This window comes from Dryobates pubescens, chromosome 5 (assembly GCF_014839835.1).
Source record: "Dryobates pubescens isolate bDryPub1 chromosome 5, bDryPub1.pri, whole genome shotgun sequence".
NCBI classification, from domain to species: Eukaryota; Metazoa; Chordata; class Aves; order Piciformes; family Picidae; genus Dryobates; species Dryobates pubescens.
In genome coordinates, this window is record NC_071616.1 from 36,886,890 (window position 1) to 36,908,989 (window position 22,100).

Here is a 22,100-nt window from a genome sequence, read left to right on the forward strand (position 1 = left end):
TATGCATCTTTATATCTTATGACACTGAGATACTTGTATGTGTCCAGAGAAGGGCAACAAGGCTGGTGAGAGATCTTGACCACAAGCCCAATGAGGAGAGGCTGAGGAAGCTGGGGCTGTTTAGCCTGGAGAAGAGGAGGCTCAGGGGAGACCTTATTGCTCTCTGCAGCTTCCTGAAAGGAGGTTGTAGACAGGTGGGGGTTGGTCTCAGGCAACCAGTGGCAGAACAAGAGGACACAGTCTCAAGCTGTGCCAGGGGAAGTTCAGGCTCAAGGTGAGGAGAAAGTGCTTCATAGAAAGAGCAATTTGCCATTGGAATGTGCTGCCCAGGGAGGTGGCGGAGTCACCGTCCCTGGAGGTGTTAAAAAATGATTGGATGTGGCACTTGGTGCCATGGTTTAGTTGTCAGGAGGTGTTGGGTATTAGGTAATAGGTTGGAGTTGATGATCTCTGAGGTCTTTACCAACCTGGCTGATTCTGTGATTCTGTGATTTTATTGAGCTGCATTTGCATTGTTCCAGTGCTGTCTCCCAGCAGCACACTTTTACTCTCCCGAAGCGATGTTCTCAGGGGTTGCATCCATTACTGAGGTGTTTTTGTGCAGAAGGAAAACAGCTACGCTGCTGTGTGTGGGCGTGATTGCTAGCAGGGAATCGTTTGCTTGGCTTTGCAGATGTTGTTTTGTGGTTTGCCTTTCTTGCTTAGATTACAAGGCTCTTTACACCTGCTGTTTCGTTTCAGTGGAGAAATCTGTGGCTTGTAATCAGAGCACCTCTTCATCTTCTTGTTTTGCTAAACTGACAGGACTGACTACTTCAGGTTTCTTTCAGAAAGGCATTTTCACCAAGCCTCAAATTACTTTTGTCTTTTTTTTCCCCTTCCCTGTAGCCTCTCCATGTTTTTAATGGTCCTCAACAGATGTGGCGTATTTCACCAGAGCTAGATGTGATATTTTAACATACATATATATAACCCTGCTGTGATGAAGATCACAGAAGCACAGAATATTAGAGGTTGGAAGGGACCTCCAGAGATCATCAAGCCCAACTCCCCTGCCAAAGCAGGGTCACTTAGGGTAGTGAGCACAGGAATGCATCCAGGTGGGTTTTGAGTGTCTCCAGAGAAGGAGACTCCACAGCCTCTCTGGGCAGCCTGTTCCAATGCTGTGTGACCCTCACTGTAAAGAAGTTTCTCCTCATGTCGAGGTGAAACCTTCTATCTTCAAGTTTGTACCCATTGTTCCTTGTCTTATTACTGCACACCGCTGAAAAGAGCTTGGCCCCCTCCACTTGACACCCACCCCTCAGATATTTGTAGATGTTGATCAGATCCCCTCTTAGTCTTCACTTCTCAAGACTAAACAGCCCCAGGGCTCTCAATCTCTCTTCACAGGGGAGGTGCTCATGTGCCCTGATCATCCTCATGGCTCTCCCTTGGATCCTCCTCAGCAGGTCCCTGTCTCTCGTGAACTGAGGAGCCCAAAATTTGACATATTCCAGGTGTGGTGTCACCAGGGTAGTGTAGAGACAGAGAAGAACCTCCCTAGACTTGCTGGACACACATAGAATCATAGAATGGCTTAGGTTGGAAGGGACCTTAGAGATCATCTACTCCAACCTGCCCACCATGGGCAGGGATGCCTCTCAACTAGACCTGATGTGTAGGGAGGCAAAAATACCTCCCTGTTCCTGCAGTGTTTCACTGCTTTGATGTTCACGGAGGGCAATGTACTGACAGCTGATATTTAATCGATTGCCATTACCCCCAAAATCTTGACAGAACTGCTGTTTTCCAGGACTGTCTCCTATCAGCAACTGCTGCCTGCATTCCTTCTTCCTAGGGGTGCAATTCTGCATTTGGCTCTGTTAAAACCCCGCTCTTGCTGGGATGGATTTGCCCACCACAGTGCTCCAGAAGGCTGTGTGTGACTGCTCTGCTCTCATCACGATACACCACGCTGCAAATGTTTGTGTCAGCAGCAGGCCTTATCAATGTGGATCTGATGTTTATTTGGCAATAATAATAATAATATTTATTTCCAGATGAAGCCCTGGAACCGTGCCAGGTCCTGTGCTGATCACTGTGGAACCCATCCGATTCCCTCCCCAGCGACCACTGCTTCTTGGGTTCTGTCACCCAGCCAGTTTGTTATTCATTTCACATGTGCCTGATAGACATTTGTGCTGCTGTGTTTATTTTTGTATCAGAATAGCACGGGCTCTCAGCCTGTCAGAGTGCATGTATGTAATTATATTCAATTAAGAGAAAGGACTCCTTTGACAAGGGTGCTTCTCCACTCCCCTCCCGAGAGGGGCCAGGCTGTTGTACCCTGGGATAGGACAAGGGCTAATGGATACAAACTACAGCACAGGAGGTTCCACCTCAACATGAGGAGGAACTTCTAGGAAGGGAATTGGCAGGTCTCATTGATAGGGCTTTAAACTAGATTTGAAGGGGGAAGGGGCTGAAACCAGTCCCCCCAGACAGGAGTCTGAGGGTGGTAAGCTGGAGTCAGGGACACAGTCTCAAGCTGCGCCAGGGGAGGTTTAGGCTGGAGGTTAGGAAGAGGTTCTACACAGAGAGAGTGATTGGCCATTGGAATGGGCTGCCTCAGGAGGTGGTGGAGTCACCATCACTGGAGGTGTTCAGGAGGAGACTTGATAGGGTGCTTGGTTGCATGGTTTAGTTGATTAGGTGGTGTTGGATGATAGGTTGGACACGATGATCTTGAAGGTCTCTTCCAACCTGGTTTTATTCTAATAACATTCTAATGACATTCTTCACTGTGAGGCTCACAGAGCACTGGAACAGGCTGCCCAGGGAGGTTGTTGATCTCCTTCCCTGGAGACTTTCAAGACCCATCTGGATGCATTCCTGTGTGACCTGTGCTAGATTCTATGGTCCTGCTCTGGCAGGGGGGTTGGACTTAATGATCCTTGGAGGTCCCTTCCAACCCCTAACATCCTGTGATCCACAGACCCAATTGATTTGTCTCCACTTCTCTATTCCTTGCTTTCAGTTCCCAATTAATTGACCTGTGCATCATCTTTTCCATTCTGTTGCTCAGGGCTGACAGTTACCTTGTGTATTGCCCTTGACCTGTTTAAACACCAGCACAGCATTACCTCGCTTTCCATCTCCCCATATCTTACCCTTATTCCAAGCTAATCCAAGCCAGAAATGTCAGTGAGCCAGAGCTGCTGTCAGCCAGCTCTCCTTGGATCATCCAGGCCTGTTTGATTTAGATATCTGTGTTTCTTGTAGACACTCTAACACCTCCCCTGTGCTGGCTATGACAGGGGAAATGGCAAAAAATAGAAAAATGAAATGACCTCTCTGGACACTTTGGTGGGACAGAGTTAGCCTGGAGGTGTTGGATAGGGTATGCAGAAGACCTGTCAGTGTTTCAGTGAGGTTGCAAGGGAATCCAAGGCTGGGACTTTCCAAGAAACTCAAGGGGCATATGGGAAGCCAAAATATTTTGGCCCCTGGTGTACTAAAGCCTTTTTCCTTGTCGGTGGTGCAGGCAAGAGTGAGAGAGACATTTGCAGGTAAGCACAGAGTGCCCTATTGGAAACTTGGTGCTGCCAGTCAGTAAAAAGGAATGGGAGCAAAGTATAGTGGAGAAAGATGTGCTGTTTTGCTGGGTTAATGCAAAGTGCTCTGCTTAACAGTCTCCATGGCTTTATAAAAGAGCATAAGAAGTGTGACCTTGTGAGCTGGATGGTTTCTCCATGTTTAATTCCCAGAAAACACCAAAAGCCATAAATGAAGCTACTGCAGAAAGTTGTAACTGCACTTACAGGGTTGAGTTCTTGGTCATTTTACTTGTGATCCATGGACCAAGGTTTGCTTATTTGCTTCCCCTGGCTTCTCTTTGGACTGCCTTGCTATTTTCATGGTGCTTGTTTGAGGCTGGGAAGGCAGGTCCTAAGAAAGTCGCCACCATAAGAACAAGTGTATTTGGAGCTGCTTATGTTTGCTGGGGTAAGGGTGTGATGGGAAAAGGAGCAGCCCTTGAGCCTGGTGGGCAGGTAGAGGTTCTTCAAGGCAGTGAGGCATCCCTGGTGCGATAGTATGGGGAGGGTATCTGGGTTAGTACTATGCCCTGCAACCCTAGAGTTGAAATAGTGCCATTGTGATGACTGAAAGTAGGTGAGGAGCTGGACCTTGCTCAGGTAGGCAGAACTCTGTGCCTAGGTGGAGGCTCAGACAGCTCAGTATGAAGGCTGCTGCAGGGTATCCTGGTGGACTGTGGGTCAGCAGTTACTTATGAGGAGGGTGACTTGTTTTTTTCTCTTTTCCACAGCACTCAGAGCAGAATTGGCTCTCCTGTTGCCCCCCAGAACACAGGGCCATCACGAACTGTCCGGCGCTACCCAGCCACCAATGGCCAACTCAGCTCTAATGCACTCCCCAATGGGAATGGACATGAGCAGAGCAGCCCTGGGCCACATGTGGTTTCCCAGGAGCACACTTTAGCTACAAGGGGTAAGGTCTCCAGGGCTTTCACTCTTTTGAAGCTTCTTGTTGGGGTGTTGTGGGAAAGGTCTAAGGAAACCTGAACTCCTGGCACTGTACCACTGGGTAGGATGTAAAGGGAAGGTCATCATGGGCATTGCTGGACTTGACAAAGAAAAAGATCCTGCTGAAGGAGGACAGATTGAAGCAGCAAAATGCTGACAACAGGGTAGAGGTGGCAGGGTGATGTGACAAATGCCTCCCACAGGAGTTGAACATCACCCCAGCATGCTGCCCTGAAAGGGGATTGCCTCAGTCTGTAGAAATGATGTCTCCCAGCTTCCTCCTCAGTCTGAGCAGGTTGTGTAACCAGCACCTAGTTCTTCCCTTTGGCTGTCCCCTTGGTGCCTTCTGACATGAGCAGGGATCAGACCAGGCTGCCAGGATGTGCAGTTGCTGAGCCTCAGTGCCTCCCCAGCTAGGGCAGTGCAAGATGTCTCCTGCAACTTTGCTCCCTCTGAAGCCATGATTCCTCACTGTGTGACATTTCAGCAGTGAGCCTGATTGAAGCTGTGATCTGAAAGTGCCCTGAGATGCAACTGCTGCCTCTGGCACAGAAAGTGGAGCACCCACAGAAGCAGCTGTCTTGGTGGGCAGGGATGGAGGGCTCTGGTGTCAAGGCAGCTGGTTCATGGTTACACAATAGTTCTGTCTGTTGTGCATTTTCTGCAAAGCCCCAAGAGCTCTGAGTGCAATTTCTCCCCATATCTGATGTGAGGATGGGGAGGAGCTAGGAGGGGACCACAGGTAACTGCAGGAGGTCAGTGAACACTTGTAGGAAGACACTGGATTTTCAAGCCCTGATGCACTCTCTGATGGATACCAGCATGAATATTCATGTGGAAGGCCCTCCACTGGTTTAAGGGCTGCCAGTCTCCCCAGCTACTGACATGGCTGGGGAAAGGATATTGTCTAAGGATACTGGAATTAGTGTGTGTGTGTCCCTTCAGAGAGATTTAGGTGCTCCAGCTGGGCAGGCAGAGCATGCTGCTTACCATTTTTCATGTGCTGACAGACTATTACTGATGCTGGAGCAGAGGACAGGCTGGAGTGAGCAAGGGGCAAGAAGGGGCACTGCCCTGGGGAGGTACACAGACCGCTCCTTGCTCTGGGAATACTTGAGCCGAGCATTACTGGCCCCCTGGCCTGGAGATGTATTTTCCACTCAGCACCATCCTTTTCTTCCATAGGGGCCAACCTGACAGAGAAGATTAGGAAGATAAAAATTGTCTTCACACCCACCATCTGCAAACAGACCTGCCGAAGTGGACGCTGCTACAACAGCTGTGAGAAAGGAGACACCACCACTCTGTACAGCCAAGGAGGGCACGACCACGATCCCAAGTCTGGCTTCCGCATCTGTGAGCACCCCAGGGCCCTCAGCTCATCTTGCCTGCTCCCCTGCACTCCTCCTTTTCCCCTTCCCGCTTCTCCAGACTGAGGACTTGGGCTGCTACAGGGCTGGGAGGAGATGGCCGCTCTCAGTGCCTCGGAAGATGTCTCCTCGGGTCTTTGGGGCTTACTCCACCTTTATCTCTGGGGGAGGAAGACAGACTTTGCCTCATTGTTCTCTGTCCTGGGCAAGCAACTTGTGTTTCCATCCCACCCCAGGTAGAGGGGATGCGTGCGCTGGAGTCAGGCCTGCAGCCAAGCCTCGCCACCCCCTCCTTCTTGGAGCCAGCTCACTGCTTTCATTGGCATCCTGTCGTGGGGCTGACTTTCATCATCTAATTTCCTCCTGTTCTCTCCTTTCACTCACGTGGCAGCCAGGAGAGCTGGCTGCAGGTTGCAAGCTGTTCTTATAAACAAGGCTTCAGAAACCTCTGCTTGCCTTTCAGAGCTGCTGGGGTTGCTTATCAGGTCACTGGGACGCTCAGCTGTGAGTTGGGCATATCACCTCACCTTGGAGGCCTCAGGGCCTAGAGGGACCTGTCCTCTGCAAGCATCTCTAACTCTCAAATTCTTCTAGCACTAAGAGGGTTCAAAGTCTAGCTGTAGTGGACACCAGCTGATACGGGGTTCACAGGAATTCCTGTCTAGATCCCAGCCCAAAGATGGGTTTCCTCCCTGCAAAACTGCTGGGCTTGAGCAGAGGAACTTGGAGCAGGGTGGGAGCTCATTCTTTGGGATGAACTTGACAAGCTATCCAAGAATGTGCAGCAGCAGCAGCATCTCATCTCACACGGAGATGAGTCACGATGATCTCTTAGGAAATCCCATGCTTTGCCTGAGTGTCACTCACGCTGAGAAATGCTCTAGGTTGCTCCAAGTACCTGATGAGGCCAGAAAAGATGTGACTGCGGTTTCATCTGTGAATGCTTTTTCCAAGCCCGAGCAAATGAATTGCTCCTGGTTCTTTAGTCTCACTCTGCACTTCTTCCACTTGAGCTGCTAGCAGGGCCAGGGCTGGCTGGGAGACAGGCTCTGAGGATGTGGCTCTCTGCCCGTTCTCTCCTTCTGCCTCTCCACTTAGTTCCCTTCTTGGCTGGGAGCAAAAACCCTGCCAAGTTGAGAGAGGGCAATGTAGAAGAGAAGGAACTGTGCTGGCTCAGTGACATGCAGCTCTTGCCCTCCTCAGAGGGATCTTGCTGTGCCAGCATTACCACCTTGGCCCTGGAGGGGCTGCCCTGCAGGAGTGCCCCAGGCAGGCTTTGACCCCAGATCTCAAGGGAGAGCTGATCGTTTTCAACCCATGACTCCAGTTCTGAGCAGGGCTTGGGGAAGATGGTGGTATACAGAAAGAACACCAGGCTGCCTCCAGGCTGCAAACACTGACTCCATCCTGGTGCTGGGCCTGGTCCTTGGGTGCTGTGGGGGTAGTACTGGCCCAGATCCAGCTGCCTGTCCTTCCCCAGCTGCCCTTGGCAAGAGGCAGTGTCTGTTTCTTTGCTAAGCAGACCTCGCTTTGCCTTGCAGACTTCTGCCAGATCCCCTGCCTGAACGGAGGGCGCTGTGTGGGCCGGGACGAGTGCTGGTGCCCCTCCAACTCCACAGGGAAGTTCTGCCACCTGCCAGCTCTGTCTCTGGAAAAGAAGCAAGGAAGGAGAGCCCCAAAGACCCCGGCCAGTGGCTCAGTGAGGCACTCCACCTATACCCTGCCCTTGTCCAACCAGCTGGGTGAGTGTGGCCAATGGCTTCAGACCCCACGTCCTTCTCCTAACTGGGTGCTCTTCAGATCTTCACTAACAGGCCCACGGAGGCTACTACCTCCTTATGCTTGCCTTTTCAGGCCAAGCTCTTAGAAAAGTGGTTCCCCTAGTTTCTGAAGACCTTGGCTTGTTGGGTTTTGTTTTGTTTTATCCTGTTGCTGGGCCAGAGAAGTATTTACTCTTAGATGCAATCTTCCTCTACATTTCCTGGTGGCATCAGTCTACCTTTTCTCCCTTGTTACTTTGTGGATGACAAGATGCTCTTTGGGTCGCATATTGTTGCCAGATTGTCACAGCTGTGATATAAACTCATTTTCCAGCTTCCCTAAACCCTTCCTTGGTGAATGTCCACATCAACCATCCTCCAGAAGCCACTGTACAGATTCACCAGGTGGCCAGAGTACGAGGTGATGCAGAGGCGTCAGAGGAGAACAGTGTGGAGGCCGCCCTAGTGCCTCAGCTGGCCACCTCACCCTGGTATGCCTATGCCCATGGGAATGGCAACAGCATTGCCACAGAGAGCAGGCAGCAGCATCAAAGAGCCCCAGGGCTGCTGGGGAGGTGCTTTCGTGAGGCTCTCCATGGGCAGGTAAGGAGTCACCCATCAAGCATGGGAGTCTGTTTAGATTCATTTGGGTTGCGTTGGCATATGGGGCAACAGGAGCCTTTCACTGTGTGAAGCTGTTCACCATAGGTGTGGGCATCACCCAGGTGCCATGGGCACAAGCAGCAGTGTGTTGGTACTTGGGAAGAAAGCTCCTTGTTTTGGCTCAGCAGGGTGGTGACCTCGCTGCCTCGCCCTGACCAGATGTGCCCTCGGGCAGTGCAGCCCAGACTTGATGGCTTTCAAACACAGGCTCATTTAAGAAGGGTGCCCTATTTATAGCAACATTTACAGGCATGCTCTGAGATTATTGTAGGAAACATATAAAACATAGGAAAATTCCTTTCCCTCTCAGACGATAAATGAAAGCCTGATTTCCATGGAACGATGCCGTCCTGGGCAGCTCGGCTGGGGCTTGGGAAGCAAACGCACATGTGAGGCTTTCTCACCACTGTCCCACAGTCATCATCATTTTCTTATTTTGTCTTTCCCCATATGTTTCTCTTGTCTCACTGGAAAAAGATCAGAGGTTTTTGGCACCCACAGGAACACCTGTGAGCTGCCCCAGAGCAGCTTGCACTCAGTGAGACCCTCCGTCTAGGCAGGCTGGGACTCGGCCCCCTCTCCCCTACTCCCCCTCTCTACTACTCCCCCTGTCCACTACTCCCAAGCCCTTTCTGAGGGGCTGCTCCCACTTCCCATCCCACCCTTCAGTAGCTCCCATCCAAGCTGTTTCTAGTGAGATACATTCTCAGCTATTCCCTAGTGTAAAAATAAATGTGATCAGACCCTGAGGCTGGAAAATCCCAGCTGCTCCATGGGGAAACAGCAGCTCTCTGGTGCTGGCAGCAGATGATGTACAGAGATGCTCACAGATGCCCAGAGAGGCTGTGTGTGGAAGATACTCTGTGGGGGTGAGGGTGCCATCAGAGGTAGCCTTGCTGTGCTTGCATCTCACCCAGCCATGGCAATGCCATGCCCGGGAGAGGGCGAGGAGCCCGCTGGGCAGAGTTGCCTCTCCCTGCTCAGCTGCAGCCGAGCCCATTGGTATGTGAGTGCTGGGCAGGCGGCCACGTGTGCCTGGACGGGGGCCAGCTCCGGCCTGTGGGCCCAGCAGCTCCACTCGATCTGGGAAGCCTGTAATCCAGCGGGCCTTGCCAGGGGGGCGAGGGATGCAGGAGAGAGGGACTCATTAAGCAGAGAAAAGTGCCTGACCACAAGCTCCCTGCAGGGCTGGAGTGATGCACCCGTTTTGCTGGCTAATCAGCCAGGCATGGGGCTGATCCCAGGGCTTTGCTGGGTGATATTATCTCTAGTTCATCTCCTGTTCTGTTTGATGTCCCTTTTCCCTCTGAGGGGTCCAGTCAAGGGAATCTCTCGGTTTTCTCTCTGCACGACTGTTTACTGTCCTTAAACCACAGTGCAATGGGGAGCTATGCTGGGAGGGCTGTGCAAGCCTGTGACCCCCAACTGTTGTCCCCTGTGCTGGCTCTGCCTCCATTGTGCCAAATGGCCACAGTGGACAGGAGTTCATCCTCCCCCATTCCACGGAAGCCTGATCCTCTGGTTCTCTCTCTGCAGTGTACCAACCCCCTGCCAGGGCTGACCAAGCTGGAGGACTGCTGCGGCAGTGTGGGGCTCTTCTGGGGTGCAGACCGGTGCCTGGCCTGCCCACCCCGGCCAAGTGAGTACTGTTGCTGCCTGGGACCGTGCAAGAAATGGCCTGCACCCTTGGCATGCAAAAATGGTTGGCCTGCTCCATGTGGCCAAGGAGGCATGAAGCAGAGCAATAGGTCCCCTGATATACGGCTCTCCTTTGTCCAAGGCCCTCAAGAATGGGCAGCGTGCCTGAGAATGGTGCACAGGGCCATGCTGGCCACTACCTCAGCCCATGCAGCAGGGAGCAGCACTCTGGTTTGGGTGCTGGTCCCAGGTTCAGCACTTTCTCCCTAAACTGCCCCTGCAAAACCCTGGTGTGGCTGGTGGTTCCCACCACGCTAGCCCTGCTCGGAGAGCAAAACAGGAAAAGAGTGACCATGGATTTAGGAGGTGCAGTCTTAGATGGATGGAGGAGGCTGCAGCCTCAGTCCTATAGGGTTACAGGCTTGCTCTGGGCCCAACACGAGCTTGGCAGGGGTTCTGGAAATAACACTACATCAAACAATTGGCAGGAGCACACCCAGGTCCGTTCCAGAGGCACAGGCATCCAGCTCTGTTTCTGCTGCACACGGGAGCAGAATGGACTGATCCGGTGGGAGATGGAGATTCCTTGGCTGCTTTTATCGGGGTGCTTCATGACAGGCATGAACCCGTGGACCATATCCCCATCCCATCTTGTGGTGGAGAGGCCATGCTGAAGGACTCCTGGCTGCGGGAGGCAGCCCCTCAAGCACAGTGGCTCTGGCAGCTGGTGCTGAGTGGTCTGGTGCAGGGCAAAGTGCAGCTGTCCAGTGCAATGCAGGTGGGGAGCTGCTCACCTCTCTTCTACTTGCCCCCTGTCATCACTGCCTCAGTGCTTGTTCATATGCCCTCACTGGATCTAAGGACTGAAGTAAACAGACCTCATGGTGCAGGAGACTTTGACCCATGAGCAGGGCAGAGGTGTCCAAGGTGGCAGGTTTCGTGCAAGCATGTGTGGTGTTGGCGCTTTCTGGCTCTGCCCAGAGGCTGTCCCACTCACTTGCACTTACAGACTCCCTCCCTTGATTTGATTCCTCTTTTGCCAGGGGTAGGCACAGCTGGAGCCAAATTCCTCACAATCACAGACGAAGCTGTCAGCATCCTGGAACCCAGCACAGAAATGGGGAGCTCTGATTGTTGTCATCTTCCCTTTCTGCATGGCTCTGCTGTGGCCCCAGGCCATGCTGCTGCTTGTCTACCCTAGTCCATGTGCCAGCCCCAAGGAAGCCTTGGGCACATGTGATACAGAGGTGACCACCACGGAGTCTTGAGGTCCAGCACAAAGGAAATGCTCCACACAGGCCTCTGCCCCCTCCTCTTTCTCCTTGACCTTTGCATCCCCAGTTACAGCTTTCTCCTCACATCTCACAGCAATCTTCCTGTTTCTCACCCTGTCTCTCTGTGGTCTGCTCATTAGGCAGCAGGGGGCTGCTTAACACTTCAGCTAAGCTGTGGATGGCTGCAAAATCTTCTTTTTCTAGCCAGGATGCTAGGTATCACTCAGTGGCCAGAGCTGAGCAGTGATTTACTCTGCTGTACTTAGTCCTTCAGGCTTCAAAATGTATCTCTAATCACAGGCTTCCAAGACCTGAAAACAGGCAGGAAATAATCCCATGTGCTCCTTGCAGTCAGTCAGCCAGTAGAGCAAATGCACTTAAGAAATGCCTCCTTGCTGCCATCAGGTCCCACTTCCACAGCTCAGCACATGCCCTGTGGCCTAGCAGCCTCTGAAACTTGAGGGAGGTTGTCCCTGCTGGTGTTCATTGGGTGGGCAGACACCCCTCTGGCTTTTTTTCCACATTGATTCCATGGGGATATGAAAAAATATATCCCTGTGGGTCTTCTGTCTTCCTGTGCCACAAGAAAATGCCATTCTCAGTCCCCCTGGCTTTGGTGATAAAGATCCCCTTTGGAGACCAAACAGCCTTTGTTGCTCTTGGCAGGAGCTCAGGCCAGTCAAAGGGGCCATTTTCAGCCTCTTTAATTGTGTGCAAGCATCTTCCTCCTTTGGCTACCTCTGATTGACTGCCCCATAACCAGCCCCACATGCAGGAGACCACACAGTGCAAGTGAAGGGAGCTATAAGGCAGACATTCGCTGCAGGCAGCCTAAGAGAGCTTGGCTGGTGTGGAGTGGGAAGCCCAGGTGGCTGGCATGCTTTTCTCTGGCATGCTGCCTTCACACACAAGAAATCTCAGGCCAGAGTAAAGTCAGGGGAACAGTCCTTTCTCCATAGTCTTACTGCCCAATAGAGGCATCAAGCTCTATGACCTCTCATCACTCCATGCCTCCTCTGCCAGGGCTCCCAGGTCTGTGCCTGTCCAGCGTGAAGGCATCGCTCTGCGTCTTTCATGCCTACCACTCACATTCCTCCTGTCTCCTTGTCTTGCTGGCCAGTGCTGTGCTCACTCCAGGTCACTGGGCTGTGGTTCAGTGACCTGGTGTCTCGTGCACAGAGATAACATGTCCAGGGGATGTTTCCAGCTTTCTTCTTGGCAGCCTGGTCCTCAAAGAAAACTCCTTGCCGCTCGTGCATCCCGGGGAGGCGTGCACCAGAGCAGACTTGACAGCATTAGGAATGTAATTCCAGCAACCAGAGACAGAAATGGCAGAAGCTAGTTCAGTGTAAACAGTTACAAATGTACAGAAGTGCAGCCAGGCAAGAGCTAGACAAATGGAGAACTTGTTTGGATTGACTGTCTGCCCGAGACACTGATTGTTAGTAGAGTCTGGATACGTCCGGATGTCTCCATCGACTGCAGCTTTCATGTTTGGGACGTGTTTGTGTGCGGAAAGACATCAGAGAAGAAGAATTGGAGGCAGGCATCTGTCCGAGTGAACCTGCCATGACCAATCCCTGCTATTTCATGTGTCTTGCCCAGCATCAGGAAAGCCAAGAAGGCACTTGAATGCTTTGTCTGCGTGCTAAGGAGACCATGCTAAAAGCTGAAGTCAGACTTCAGGTAAGGGTGGGGTTGACCTGTCCCTGACTCTACAGTGGCTGTTACATTAGTCTCAGAGGTTTCCTTAGGCTCTTTTGGCTGTTTAATTTGCTGCTGGGAGGGTGTGTACCGTTAGGCCCCTTCAGAGAAGTGGGGACAGAGATGGGTATTCAAGCTGGCTATAGCAGAAGTTGCTGTGAGTTCACTGTTGCGCAAGCAAGTGAGAGCTGAAGATGGAATGCCCAGGATATATCAGAGACAGCCCTGGGGAAAAGGGGAGAGTTGAGAGCTTCCTCCATGAGTTGCTGGGAGTGAAGGTTGTCATCCAACCCATGAAAAAGAGGTGAGTCAGAGGCAGGATTCTGGAAAGTGGCAGGACACCTGCATGGTGGTGTGTGACAGCTACAGTCCTTCAGCTCCAGCTGGAGATGGCTGGGTGAAATGCTCTGCACTGCAAGATAGGATAAATCAGAAGAAAATGTCCAATGAAATCCTGGTTCTTTAGTATTTGAAAGAAGCAGTGGAGCACACACTGAAAGTTCAGAACAGAGAGGTAGGAGCATATGGGAGCTGGAAGTTAAACTTGGAGAAAGATGATAGTAGGAAAAGGGAATTAGAGGCTGAGCAGAGACACTTAGATGTGCCTAGGAGGAAGCACAAGGACTGGTGGGGTATTTGAGCAGTTCTGGTGAGAAAGCTGTGCTGAAGTAATGTACTGTGGCAAACTCAGGATGTGCGACTAACAGCAGGCCCACTGCCAGCCAGAACTACTCCTGATTACCTGCCAGGCCATGTACAGTTTTGGGGCATGCAGTGGTCTGTGGAGAAGAACATGCTGGAGCAAGGTCAAGAGATGGTCTGTGGAAACTAAACCAAACAAGTTTCAAGCTGTAGGTTGACAGAGACCCCATGGACATGGACACTGGTTTCCTTGAAGCCTTGGTTCTCTTTAGGCACATGGGGACAAAGGAAACTTGTAGCAAAGAGTTCTTCCTCTTCTACCTCCTCCCTGTCCCAGAGACCTCACACCTCTGCAACCCACAGAAGCAGCTCCCCGAAGCCCACGCCAGCGATGGCAACCATCTCTGGTACTGCTTGGAAGCCACAAGTCTCACCTTTCTGTGTGGGTAGGGGCAGCAGTAAACCTGTGTTTTCCAGATCCTGGAGTTTTTCAGCGCCCCTTGTCCCTTATCTCAGGCTGCAGTCAGCCTGAGGGTGGGCTTTGTCTACACACCCACCAGCTGTGCTCACTGCAGATCTTCTGGGGTGCTGTCTGTCCTCCAGCTATGTGCCTTGGTGCATTAAGAAACTAGTCTTTGAAGGCTATTGTTTTGATTTTATTCCCACTCCCTGTGTTTTTTCAAGGGTGGGTGGGTTTTTTTTTCGTGTGTGTGTGTCCTAGAGAAAAGTCTGAATTTCACTGGAAAGTTGGATCTTGTAATGTCTGGCTTGGCGTCCGCAGCATTCCCCAAACAGACCTCCCACTGCGAGAGGGGTGGCAGCTCACCCAGGGAGGCGCCGTCACCAGGAACGCCCAGCAGAGCTCTGTGGGCTGCGCTCTCCCCTGCGCGGTGCCTGCAGGCTCTGAAACGCCCCTTGAAAAATCACCCCCCCGGGCTGCTCTTGCTGCAAGCAGACCCGGGAGGGTTGAAGGGGCGCGGGGGGAAAGCCTGGAAATACGGGAAGGAGGCTGCAGAGGGGGCTGCTTCTGCTACCACAACACCATGTGTCACCCGGATTCTGTCCAGGACGGCAAAGAAGGGCTGGAGGTGGCGAAAGAAGTTGAAACCTCTGCAAGGTTGTAGCCACCGCAGAAAGCTTAACCTCTGAAGTGCAGCATTTGCAGCACTGCCTTGTTCTGCAGAGTGCTTGTTTTGCCCGTTGTTCATGTCAGCCTTGTAGTCTCTTAGAACAAGAGGGATTGGCCTCAAGCTGCGACTGGGTAGGCTTAGACTGGGCACTAGGAAAGTCTTCCTAGCAAGAGTTGTCAGGAATTGGAATGTGCTGAATGGGGAGGTGGTAGAGTCACCAACCCTGGATGTGTTTCAAGGTGGTTTGGATGTGGTGCTTGGGGATATGGTTTAGAGGTGAACCTTGTAGAGCAGGGTTATCAGTTGGACTTGGTGACCCTGAGGGTCTTTTCCAGCCCGAATGTTTCTGTGATTCAGCACTTAGCAGCACAGTGTTGCAAAAGTGGAGGTTTTTAGGTACAGAGGTGTCTTGTCCCACCTGGCAGCCACTGTGGCAGTGAAATGAACTGTTCTCTGTTAAAATTACCCCACAGGCCAACAGCAATTACCAGAGGGTTTGTTGCCTTGAAGCATCTCTTTCACCTTGAAGAGCTTTACTGGCCATGGGTAGAGCAGAAAGCTTAGCTTTGTATTGCACTTCAGCACTGGTGGATGCCCTCCCTGCCCCTACTACTGTAGCCTTTGTTGGGGCATTACAGAAAGTCTTACTGCCAGTCACAGACCACCCAGAGGAGAGGAGAGCAGTCATGAGAGATGTGGACTGAAGGATTTGTGTCCCTTCTCTCTTGCCCATTTTACCTGGGAGCTCAGCTTATCACCACAGTCCTGTCTGCTTCTTGGTCCGACATCTCCACTACATTTTCCCTCTGGAGGCTGCTGTGGGGTTCAAGCTGCTCTGCGCTTCTGCCAGCAAGTTCAACAACTGAGGTCATCTCTGCAGTGGAGGCTAACCTTCTCTGCTTCACACTAAACCAGGCTGCAGTTTGACTGAGTTCACTGCCCCAGATGCCACAAGACTGCACAAGACTGATCCTTTCATCTCCAAAGTGCAAGCAAGGGCACCACAGCCACCTTCCTGACTGCATATTCTGTGCCCACAGCAGGCAGGGGGAGGTGCCCAGCATTCAGCTGGGGTGGAGATTCTTCTCTGGAGCTGATCCAGGGTCTCCAGAAATGTCTGTGAATCCTGATAGTGGCAAAGGAGTTCAGCAAGGCAAGGTTTCTGAGAGAGATAATGCCTTCTATGTGACAAATGGAAAGAGTTAAAGAAATGGGCTAGCTTTCAGCAGCCAAGCATTTGATCACTTCTCATCTGACTGCAGGCTTGCCTGTTCCCCTTTTAACAGAGTGATATTGGCTGGCCTGATGCAATGCATTATCTCACCCTACAAACCTTGCCTCACTCAGGCACTTGTGGCTACCACCTGAGCTTCTTTGTCCCATCTTCAGACAGTGTTTGGGGAGCCAGGGGCCTTGGATAAAGCTTCTTCTCCATGAAGTACCCCTCCAGTTTTGGATGCTGACAGATTTCTGTGCTCTGATTATCAGATCATCTTTTTCCCTTTGGTGGGTTCTAGAGGAAAAGTGTCCAAAGCCGGTCTCCCACTCCTTCCAGCTGCATGGGAGAGGAGTGGATGCTGATCCCCTTTGCAGCAAACTTGGGTGTCCTAAACTGGTCTTTCAGGGGCATTTGGCCATCTCTGCTGTAGTTTGGCAACATTAGAACTCAAGTAACCAAGTACAAAGCTGAGACTTAATAGCTTACATCCTCCTGCAGGCACGTGCTGTCTTCACTTGTGGCCAGGTCCTGGCAAAAGGACAGCATCCTCCATCAAGTACTTTGGAAACTGTCTTTGTTCCCCTTGGTATAGAAAGATCCACTCATGTTACTTTGCAGCTATGCCTTGCAGGGAGTGCAGGCTCCTTTGCAAAATTAAGACGTTTCTCCACAGCCTCACGAGTGATTTGCTGCAGTAATGAGCTGCAGGTGCTGAAGTGGCATGAGACCTGCACATTTACCCCCACCACTGGTATTGCCTGCCATGCCCTCTGCCCAGCAACATCTGGTGGAGGGATGCTGCAGGATGTGTTTCTCTGCAAAGGCTCTTCAGAGAGGCAGCAGCAGCACTGTCACACGTCATCGCCGTTTGATCTCCAGCGTGCTTGCTTCCCCGTGGCAGGGCTTGCACATGACCATGCTGCTTCCTTCAAGCCTCTGTTATCACGTTGTGCTGAGGCTGACAGATGCTTCCAAGCGCAGCTAATGCCTGTCAGCAGCCTCGAGATCACAGGCTGCAGTGTGGGAGGACCTGGGATTCCACCGAGGTGCTGAGCCTGGAGCCTGTGGGCCAGAGGTTGCTTTTCCCATCCCAGGAGGCTGGAAATGTATCTGGCAATTCCCAGCATCACCAGCAGCCCCCTCACCTCTACCACCCAGGTGTTTGCAAAAATATCCTGCTTACAATTCATGACTGAAGGAGCCAAATAGATTTGTTTTTTCTTTTTTATCTTAGTGATCCATCCAACCACTGAGGATCTCTCTGCACCCAGAAACCCTTGTAGCTTCAGTCAGTCTCAAGCTGTGCAGGGGGAAGTTTAGGCTTGATCTTAGAAAGAAGGTCTTCACAGAAAGAGAGATTGCCCATTGGAATGGGCTGCCCAGGGAGGTGGTGGGGTTGATGTTCCTGGAGGTGTTTAAGAAAAGCCTGGAGGAGGCACTTAGTGCCATGGTCTAGTTGATTAGTTAGGGTTGAGTGGTCAGTTGGGCTTGATGATCTTGGGGGTCCCTTCCAACCTGGTTGATTCTGTAATGTACCTGGGGAAACTTTATACTGTCCTTTATACTGGTCCTTCCTGGTACAGGCTGGTGAAAGATTTGTTCTCCCATCTTTTATTTCCCAAGCACCTTTATCCTAGGAGGCTGGTCCCTGACTTTTGCCTTTCAAGAAGTCTCCTAGAATGGCTTTAAACTGCATTATCAGGTCAAAGTGTCCGAGTGAAAGAGTTATGGATGAGTCTCTTCTCTGCCTGCAGTGGTTTTTGTGTGCTTGACCTTTGCAGTCTCTTTTCCTGCTGCAAGGATGGCCTCAATGTGTCCCTGGTTTAGCAGTCATGAGGTCTTGGGTGAGAGGTTGGACTTGATGATCTTTGAGGTCTTTTCCAACCTTATTGATTCTATGATTCAAAAGCTGCCACGCATTGGGAATCTGCCAGATCCTTGATACGGCTACTGGTATGGAGGGCTTTCCACATATGACACCCAAGTATGAGCTACTGATGCCAGGCAGGAGGAATTTGAGTGGTGGGAATATGACAGGACAGTCATTTAGCTCTTACATGCACTTCATGTTTCCAAGTGTATGGTCCAGAAAATTAAAGAGAATCTCACCCATCCTTAGACAGAGCACCCTTCTTTCTACCTCACCCCATGCTTACTCAACATCCCTACTTGTCAACTCCTGGATTCCTTTTCCCTTGTTCCTTGGGTGCCTAAATTTGAACTCCTTGGAAATTATGGCCCACCATTTAGTTGCCTTTAAACCCCACCAAACTATTTTATTGAACTTTTCTAGGATGAGAGTGATTGGAACAGGGGGGAAATGTAATAAGCCCCAAGATGACTTTTCAGCACCTTGTCAAGGACCTCTGTCATTCCTTTCACTCTAATCCCCCTTGTCCTGTGTCACCTGGCTACCCAAGCTGGCCTGGGGGGGGGGAGCCACGATGACACACCATCAGGTATGAAGCACATGTGGCACCTCTGAGTCACCAAGGGTGGCACCTGCCAATCAGCAGAAGACACTGTTTGGGAAATGTGGCTGTTCCCACCTTTCCCCCTGCCATCAGAGGCCCACCCAAGGCAGACCTAGGGACCCTTTCCCCTCTGCAAGGAGGGCAGAGAGAAGGTAGGACACTGGTGGCTGTCTCTACTGCTGATGTCCCACATAGTTTGCTTTCTTCCCAGCACACCCCGTGATTGAGAACGGACAGGTGGAGTGTCCCCAGGGATACAAGAGGCTGAACCGGAGCCACTGCCAAGGTAAGGATGCTGCTTTCATACCTCTCTCTCCTTCCCACATCCACTGTCAGAGATGTAATTATCTACACAAGTGAACTACAATTACCTGACTCCCTAACACAGGTCTGCAAAGAGCATGACTTAGAAGAATCTCTGTGCTTGAATTAAGAGTGAAAGCAAACCAGGTGACACAGCTGCTAAGCACGGCCAGCACAGAGCTGGGCTAGCACAAGAAAAGTCACCCTTAAGTCCTGCTAACCCACCAAAAGGACCTGTGTGGCAGCTCTGCTAAGGGAGTGCTAAACCACTTCTCCTATAGTCTAAAGCAACAGAAATTCTGTTGCTTGAAAACGTTTGGGAAGGTTGTCAGCTTGTTCAGTTGTTTATTTACAGGTGGAAGAGTGCCATGAAGCGATTCCTTCTGTTCTGACCATGTCACTTGTGCATGCTGCCAGGCTGCACTGCCTGCCCCAAGCTGCTGGGCTCTAGTGCTTTCTCATTCCTGTAGTCATAGAATCACAGAATGGTCCAGACTGGAAGGGACCTCCAAAGGCCATCCAGTCTAACCTCCCTGCAGTCAGCAGGGACATCCCCAACTAGATCAGGCTGCCCGGGGCCTCATCAAGCCTCACCTTAAATATCTTCAGGGGAGGGGCCTCAACCACTTTCCTGGGCAACCTGTTTCAGTGTTCCATCACCCTCACAGTGAAGAACAGCTTCTTGATATCCAATCTAAATCTGCTCTTCTCTAGTTTGAAGCCATTGCCCTTGTCCTGTCACCACAGACCCTTGTAGACAGTCTCTCCCCATCCTTTCTGTAGGCCCCCCTCAGGTACTGGAAGGTTGCTGTCAGGTCTCCCCAGAGCCTTCTCTTCTCCAGGCTGAACAACCCCAGCTCCCTCAGCCTGTCCTCATAGCAGAGGTGTTCCAACCCCCTGATCATTCTCATGGCCCTCCTCTGGACCCTCTCCATCAGGTCCATGTCCTTCCTGTATTGAGGGCTCCAGACCTGCACACAGTACTCCAGGTGAGGTCTCACTCGAGCAAGGTGTCGGAATCACCTCTCTGGATCTGCTGGCAAAGCATCTTTTGTTGCAGCCCAGGATGTGGTTTGCCTTCTGGGCTGCAAGTGCACACAGCCTGCTCATGTGGGGCTTCTCAGTCCCTCAGTTCTATATGAGAAGGTGTCATCTCTCTGCTTTTCTCTCCAGTCCATGTTTATTTGTCATCTCTTGGACCCACAGTGCTTGTGGGGGTTTTTGTGCTGTGACTGAAGCGGAATTTTGTAGTTCCCTTCTCGTGATTCATGACAATCTGAGAGGTGTCATCTTGAAGATGCCGCAGGGAGCCTGGGCCCCAGCCATTCCAACCCAAGGCTGGCAATCCAATGACTCATCTCTTTTAGCTGGGACTTTCCACCATACTTAATTAATTAATGATTCAGCCTCCCCATGTTGTCCTGGGGGAGAGCTTTAACAACGCAATGGCATCTGTCCTCCTGGGTGCTCAGATCTCATCCCTTATGTAGCCACAGATGACTTTATGGGTGTGAGGAGCTAACCAGAGACATCAAATAGGAGTCAGCGGCACAGAACAGCTGGAGGCATTCATGTCAGCAAGGAGAGGCTTGCTCTGCAATTGCATCCCCTCTGGAGCAGGGAGAAGCTCAGAGGAGCAGAGGGAGGTGGCAAGGTGGAGTCGGCTGGGAAGATGTTTTGGCACTGGAAAAAGCATGAAGCAGAGATCTGTGCCTTTGCATACTCCTTCATAAGATGAGCTGGGGAAGTACTGCTCTGTAGACACTCTGCTGCCTCAGGGCACTCCTTCCATCTCTGCTGTTGCAGTGGGATGTGTGTCAGGAAGCCCAGCTCAGGGTCCATAGTAAGCAATTTGCCTGACAGACTATGGGAGAGGCTACATGGGGCCTTCTCTTTCCAAACTAAGTAGGAGAGGAGTCAATGCTCTTGATGAGGGCTTATGGTTCCTGAGGCCATTGGCTGTAGGAGAGAAGCTGAGTTCTGGGTTTGTGGAGTGACTGGAGTAGTGCCCTGTCAGAAGCCTACTTTGTTCAGTATGGACAGAAGGATTTGTCTCTGGTGCCTTCCAGCAGAGGAACAAATGCGTCATCTCTGCAAGATCTCCTTTCCTTGCTGCATCCACTGAGCAGGAGCAAGGCTACAAGGACACACACCAGCACCTTGTTGTCCACTTATCCTTGGCATCCATAGGTACTTGATGTCTGGTGCTGATTCAGGTCCTTTCAGCTCACCAAGCACCAGGGCAAGCCAGCCTGCACCTTTCCACCACACTCTGCCTGACCCAGCATAGCTAGGTTCTCCTCCTCTCCTTTCCTCCCTCTCTGGTGAGGCCACATCTGGGATATTGTGTCCAGTTCTGGGCCCCTCAGTTCAAGAAGGACGTCAGGGAACTGCTTGAAAGAGTCCAGCACAGAGCCACAAAAATGATGAAGGGAGTGGAACGTCTTCCTTACGAGAAGAGACTGAGGAAGCCAAGGGCTCTCCAGCTTGGAGAAGAGGAGACTGAGGGATGACCTCATTCATGTTTATAAATATGTGAAGGGCAAGTGTCAGGAGGATGGAGCCAGGCTGTTCTCAGGGATGCCCAGAGACAGGACAAGGGGCAATGGGTGGAAATTGAGCCATAGGAAGTTTCATGGAAACAGGAGGAAGAATTATGTCACTGTGAGGGTGACAGAACACTGGAGCAGGCTGCCAGGGAAATTGTGGAGTTTCCCTCTCTGGAGATATTCAACACCTGCCTGGATGAGTTCCTGTGTGACCTGGTCTAGGTGATCCTGCTCTGGCAGGGGGGTTGGACTGGATGATCTCTTGAGGTGCCTTCCAGCCCCTAACATTCTGTGATTCTGAGGAGCACCAGCAGGCTTGTGTGGGGTGGGAAGAAGCAGCTGAGAGAGCATATGGATCTCAGTTTGTGGTCCCTAGGGCCCCTTCTTGTGGGCTAGCCTCTTGTCCCTGGCATGCTGCAGGGGTAGGGTTGCGTGGCCCCAAGCATGCCCGCCTGTTTCTGTCCCCCGTGGGGATGGTCACTGTGGGTGTGTCCTCTGCTGCCAGTGGGACAGAGGTGGCTGGGCTGATACCAGAACGTGGCCCTGGTTGAAATTAAGCTCCTAAAGCCCAGCCCTTGGTGCTTGTTTGTTTTGTGCTCTCATTATCCTAATCCTTTCGATCTCTTGTGGAGGCCAAGCACTTTGTCCAGTGGCTGTGTGGGAATGACAGAGCGCTCCGACCCTGCCGGGTAGCGACAGGAATGAGCCTCAGGGCTCCTCCAGAGAGCCCAGGCCTCTCCTCTGAGTGGGGTTCCCAGCATATTTGGAAGCTGGCCACTGGTTGTTCTCATGAACTCTGCCCTGTGCTCAGTGCAGAGCAGGAAACCATTACATGAGACAGGCAAACC

General features: G+C 51.7%; 1 protein-coding gene across 1 annotated transcript in view; it reads left to right on the forward strand.

Annotated features, from left to right (window-relative positions):
• Positions 1–22,100, forward strand: part of LTBP2 (latent transforming growth factor beta binding protein 2) — a 77,713-nt gene that overhangs the window by 33,065 nt on the left and 22,548 nt on the right. Inside the window, exons 6-11 of the mRNA XM_054162187.1 lie at positions 4,310–4,491; positions 5,712–5,882; positions 7,438–7,638; positions 7,991–8,259; positions 9,856–9,958; positions 18,612–18,686. Of these exons, the coding sequence (XP_054018162.1) occupies positions 4,310–4,491; positions 5,712–5,882; positions 7,438–7,638; positions 7,991–8,259; positions 9,856–9,958; positions 18,612–18,686 (1,001 nt within the window). The remainder of the gene's footprint in view (positions 1–4,309; positions 4,492–5,711; positions 5,883–7,437; positions 7,639–7,990; positions 8,260–9,855; positions 9,959–18,611; positions 18,687–22,100) is intronic.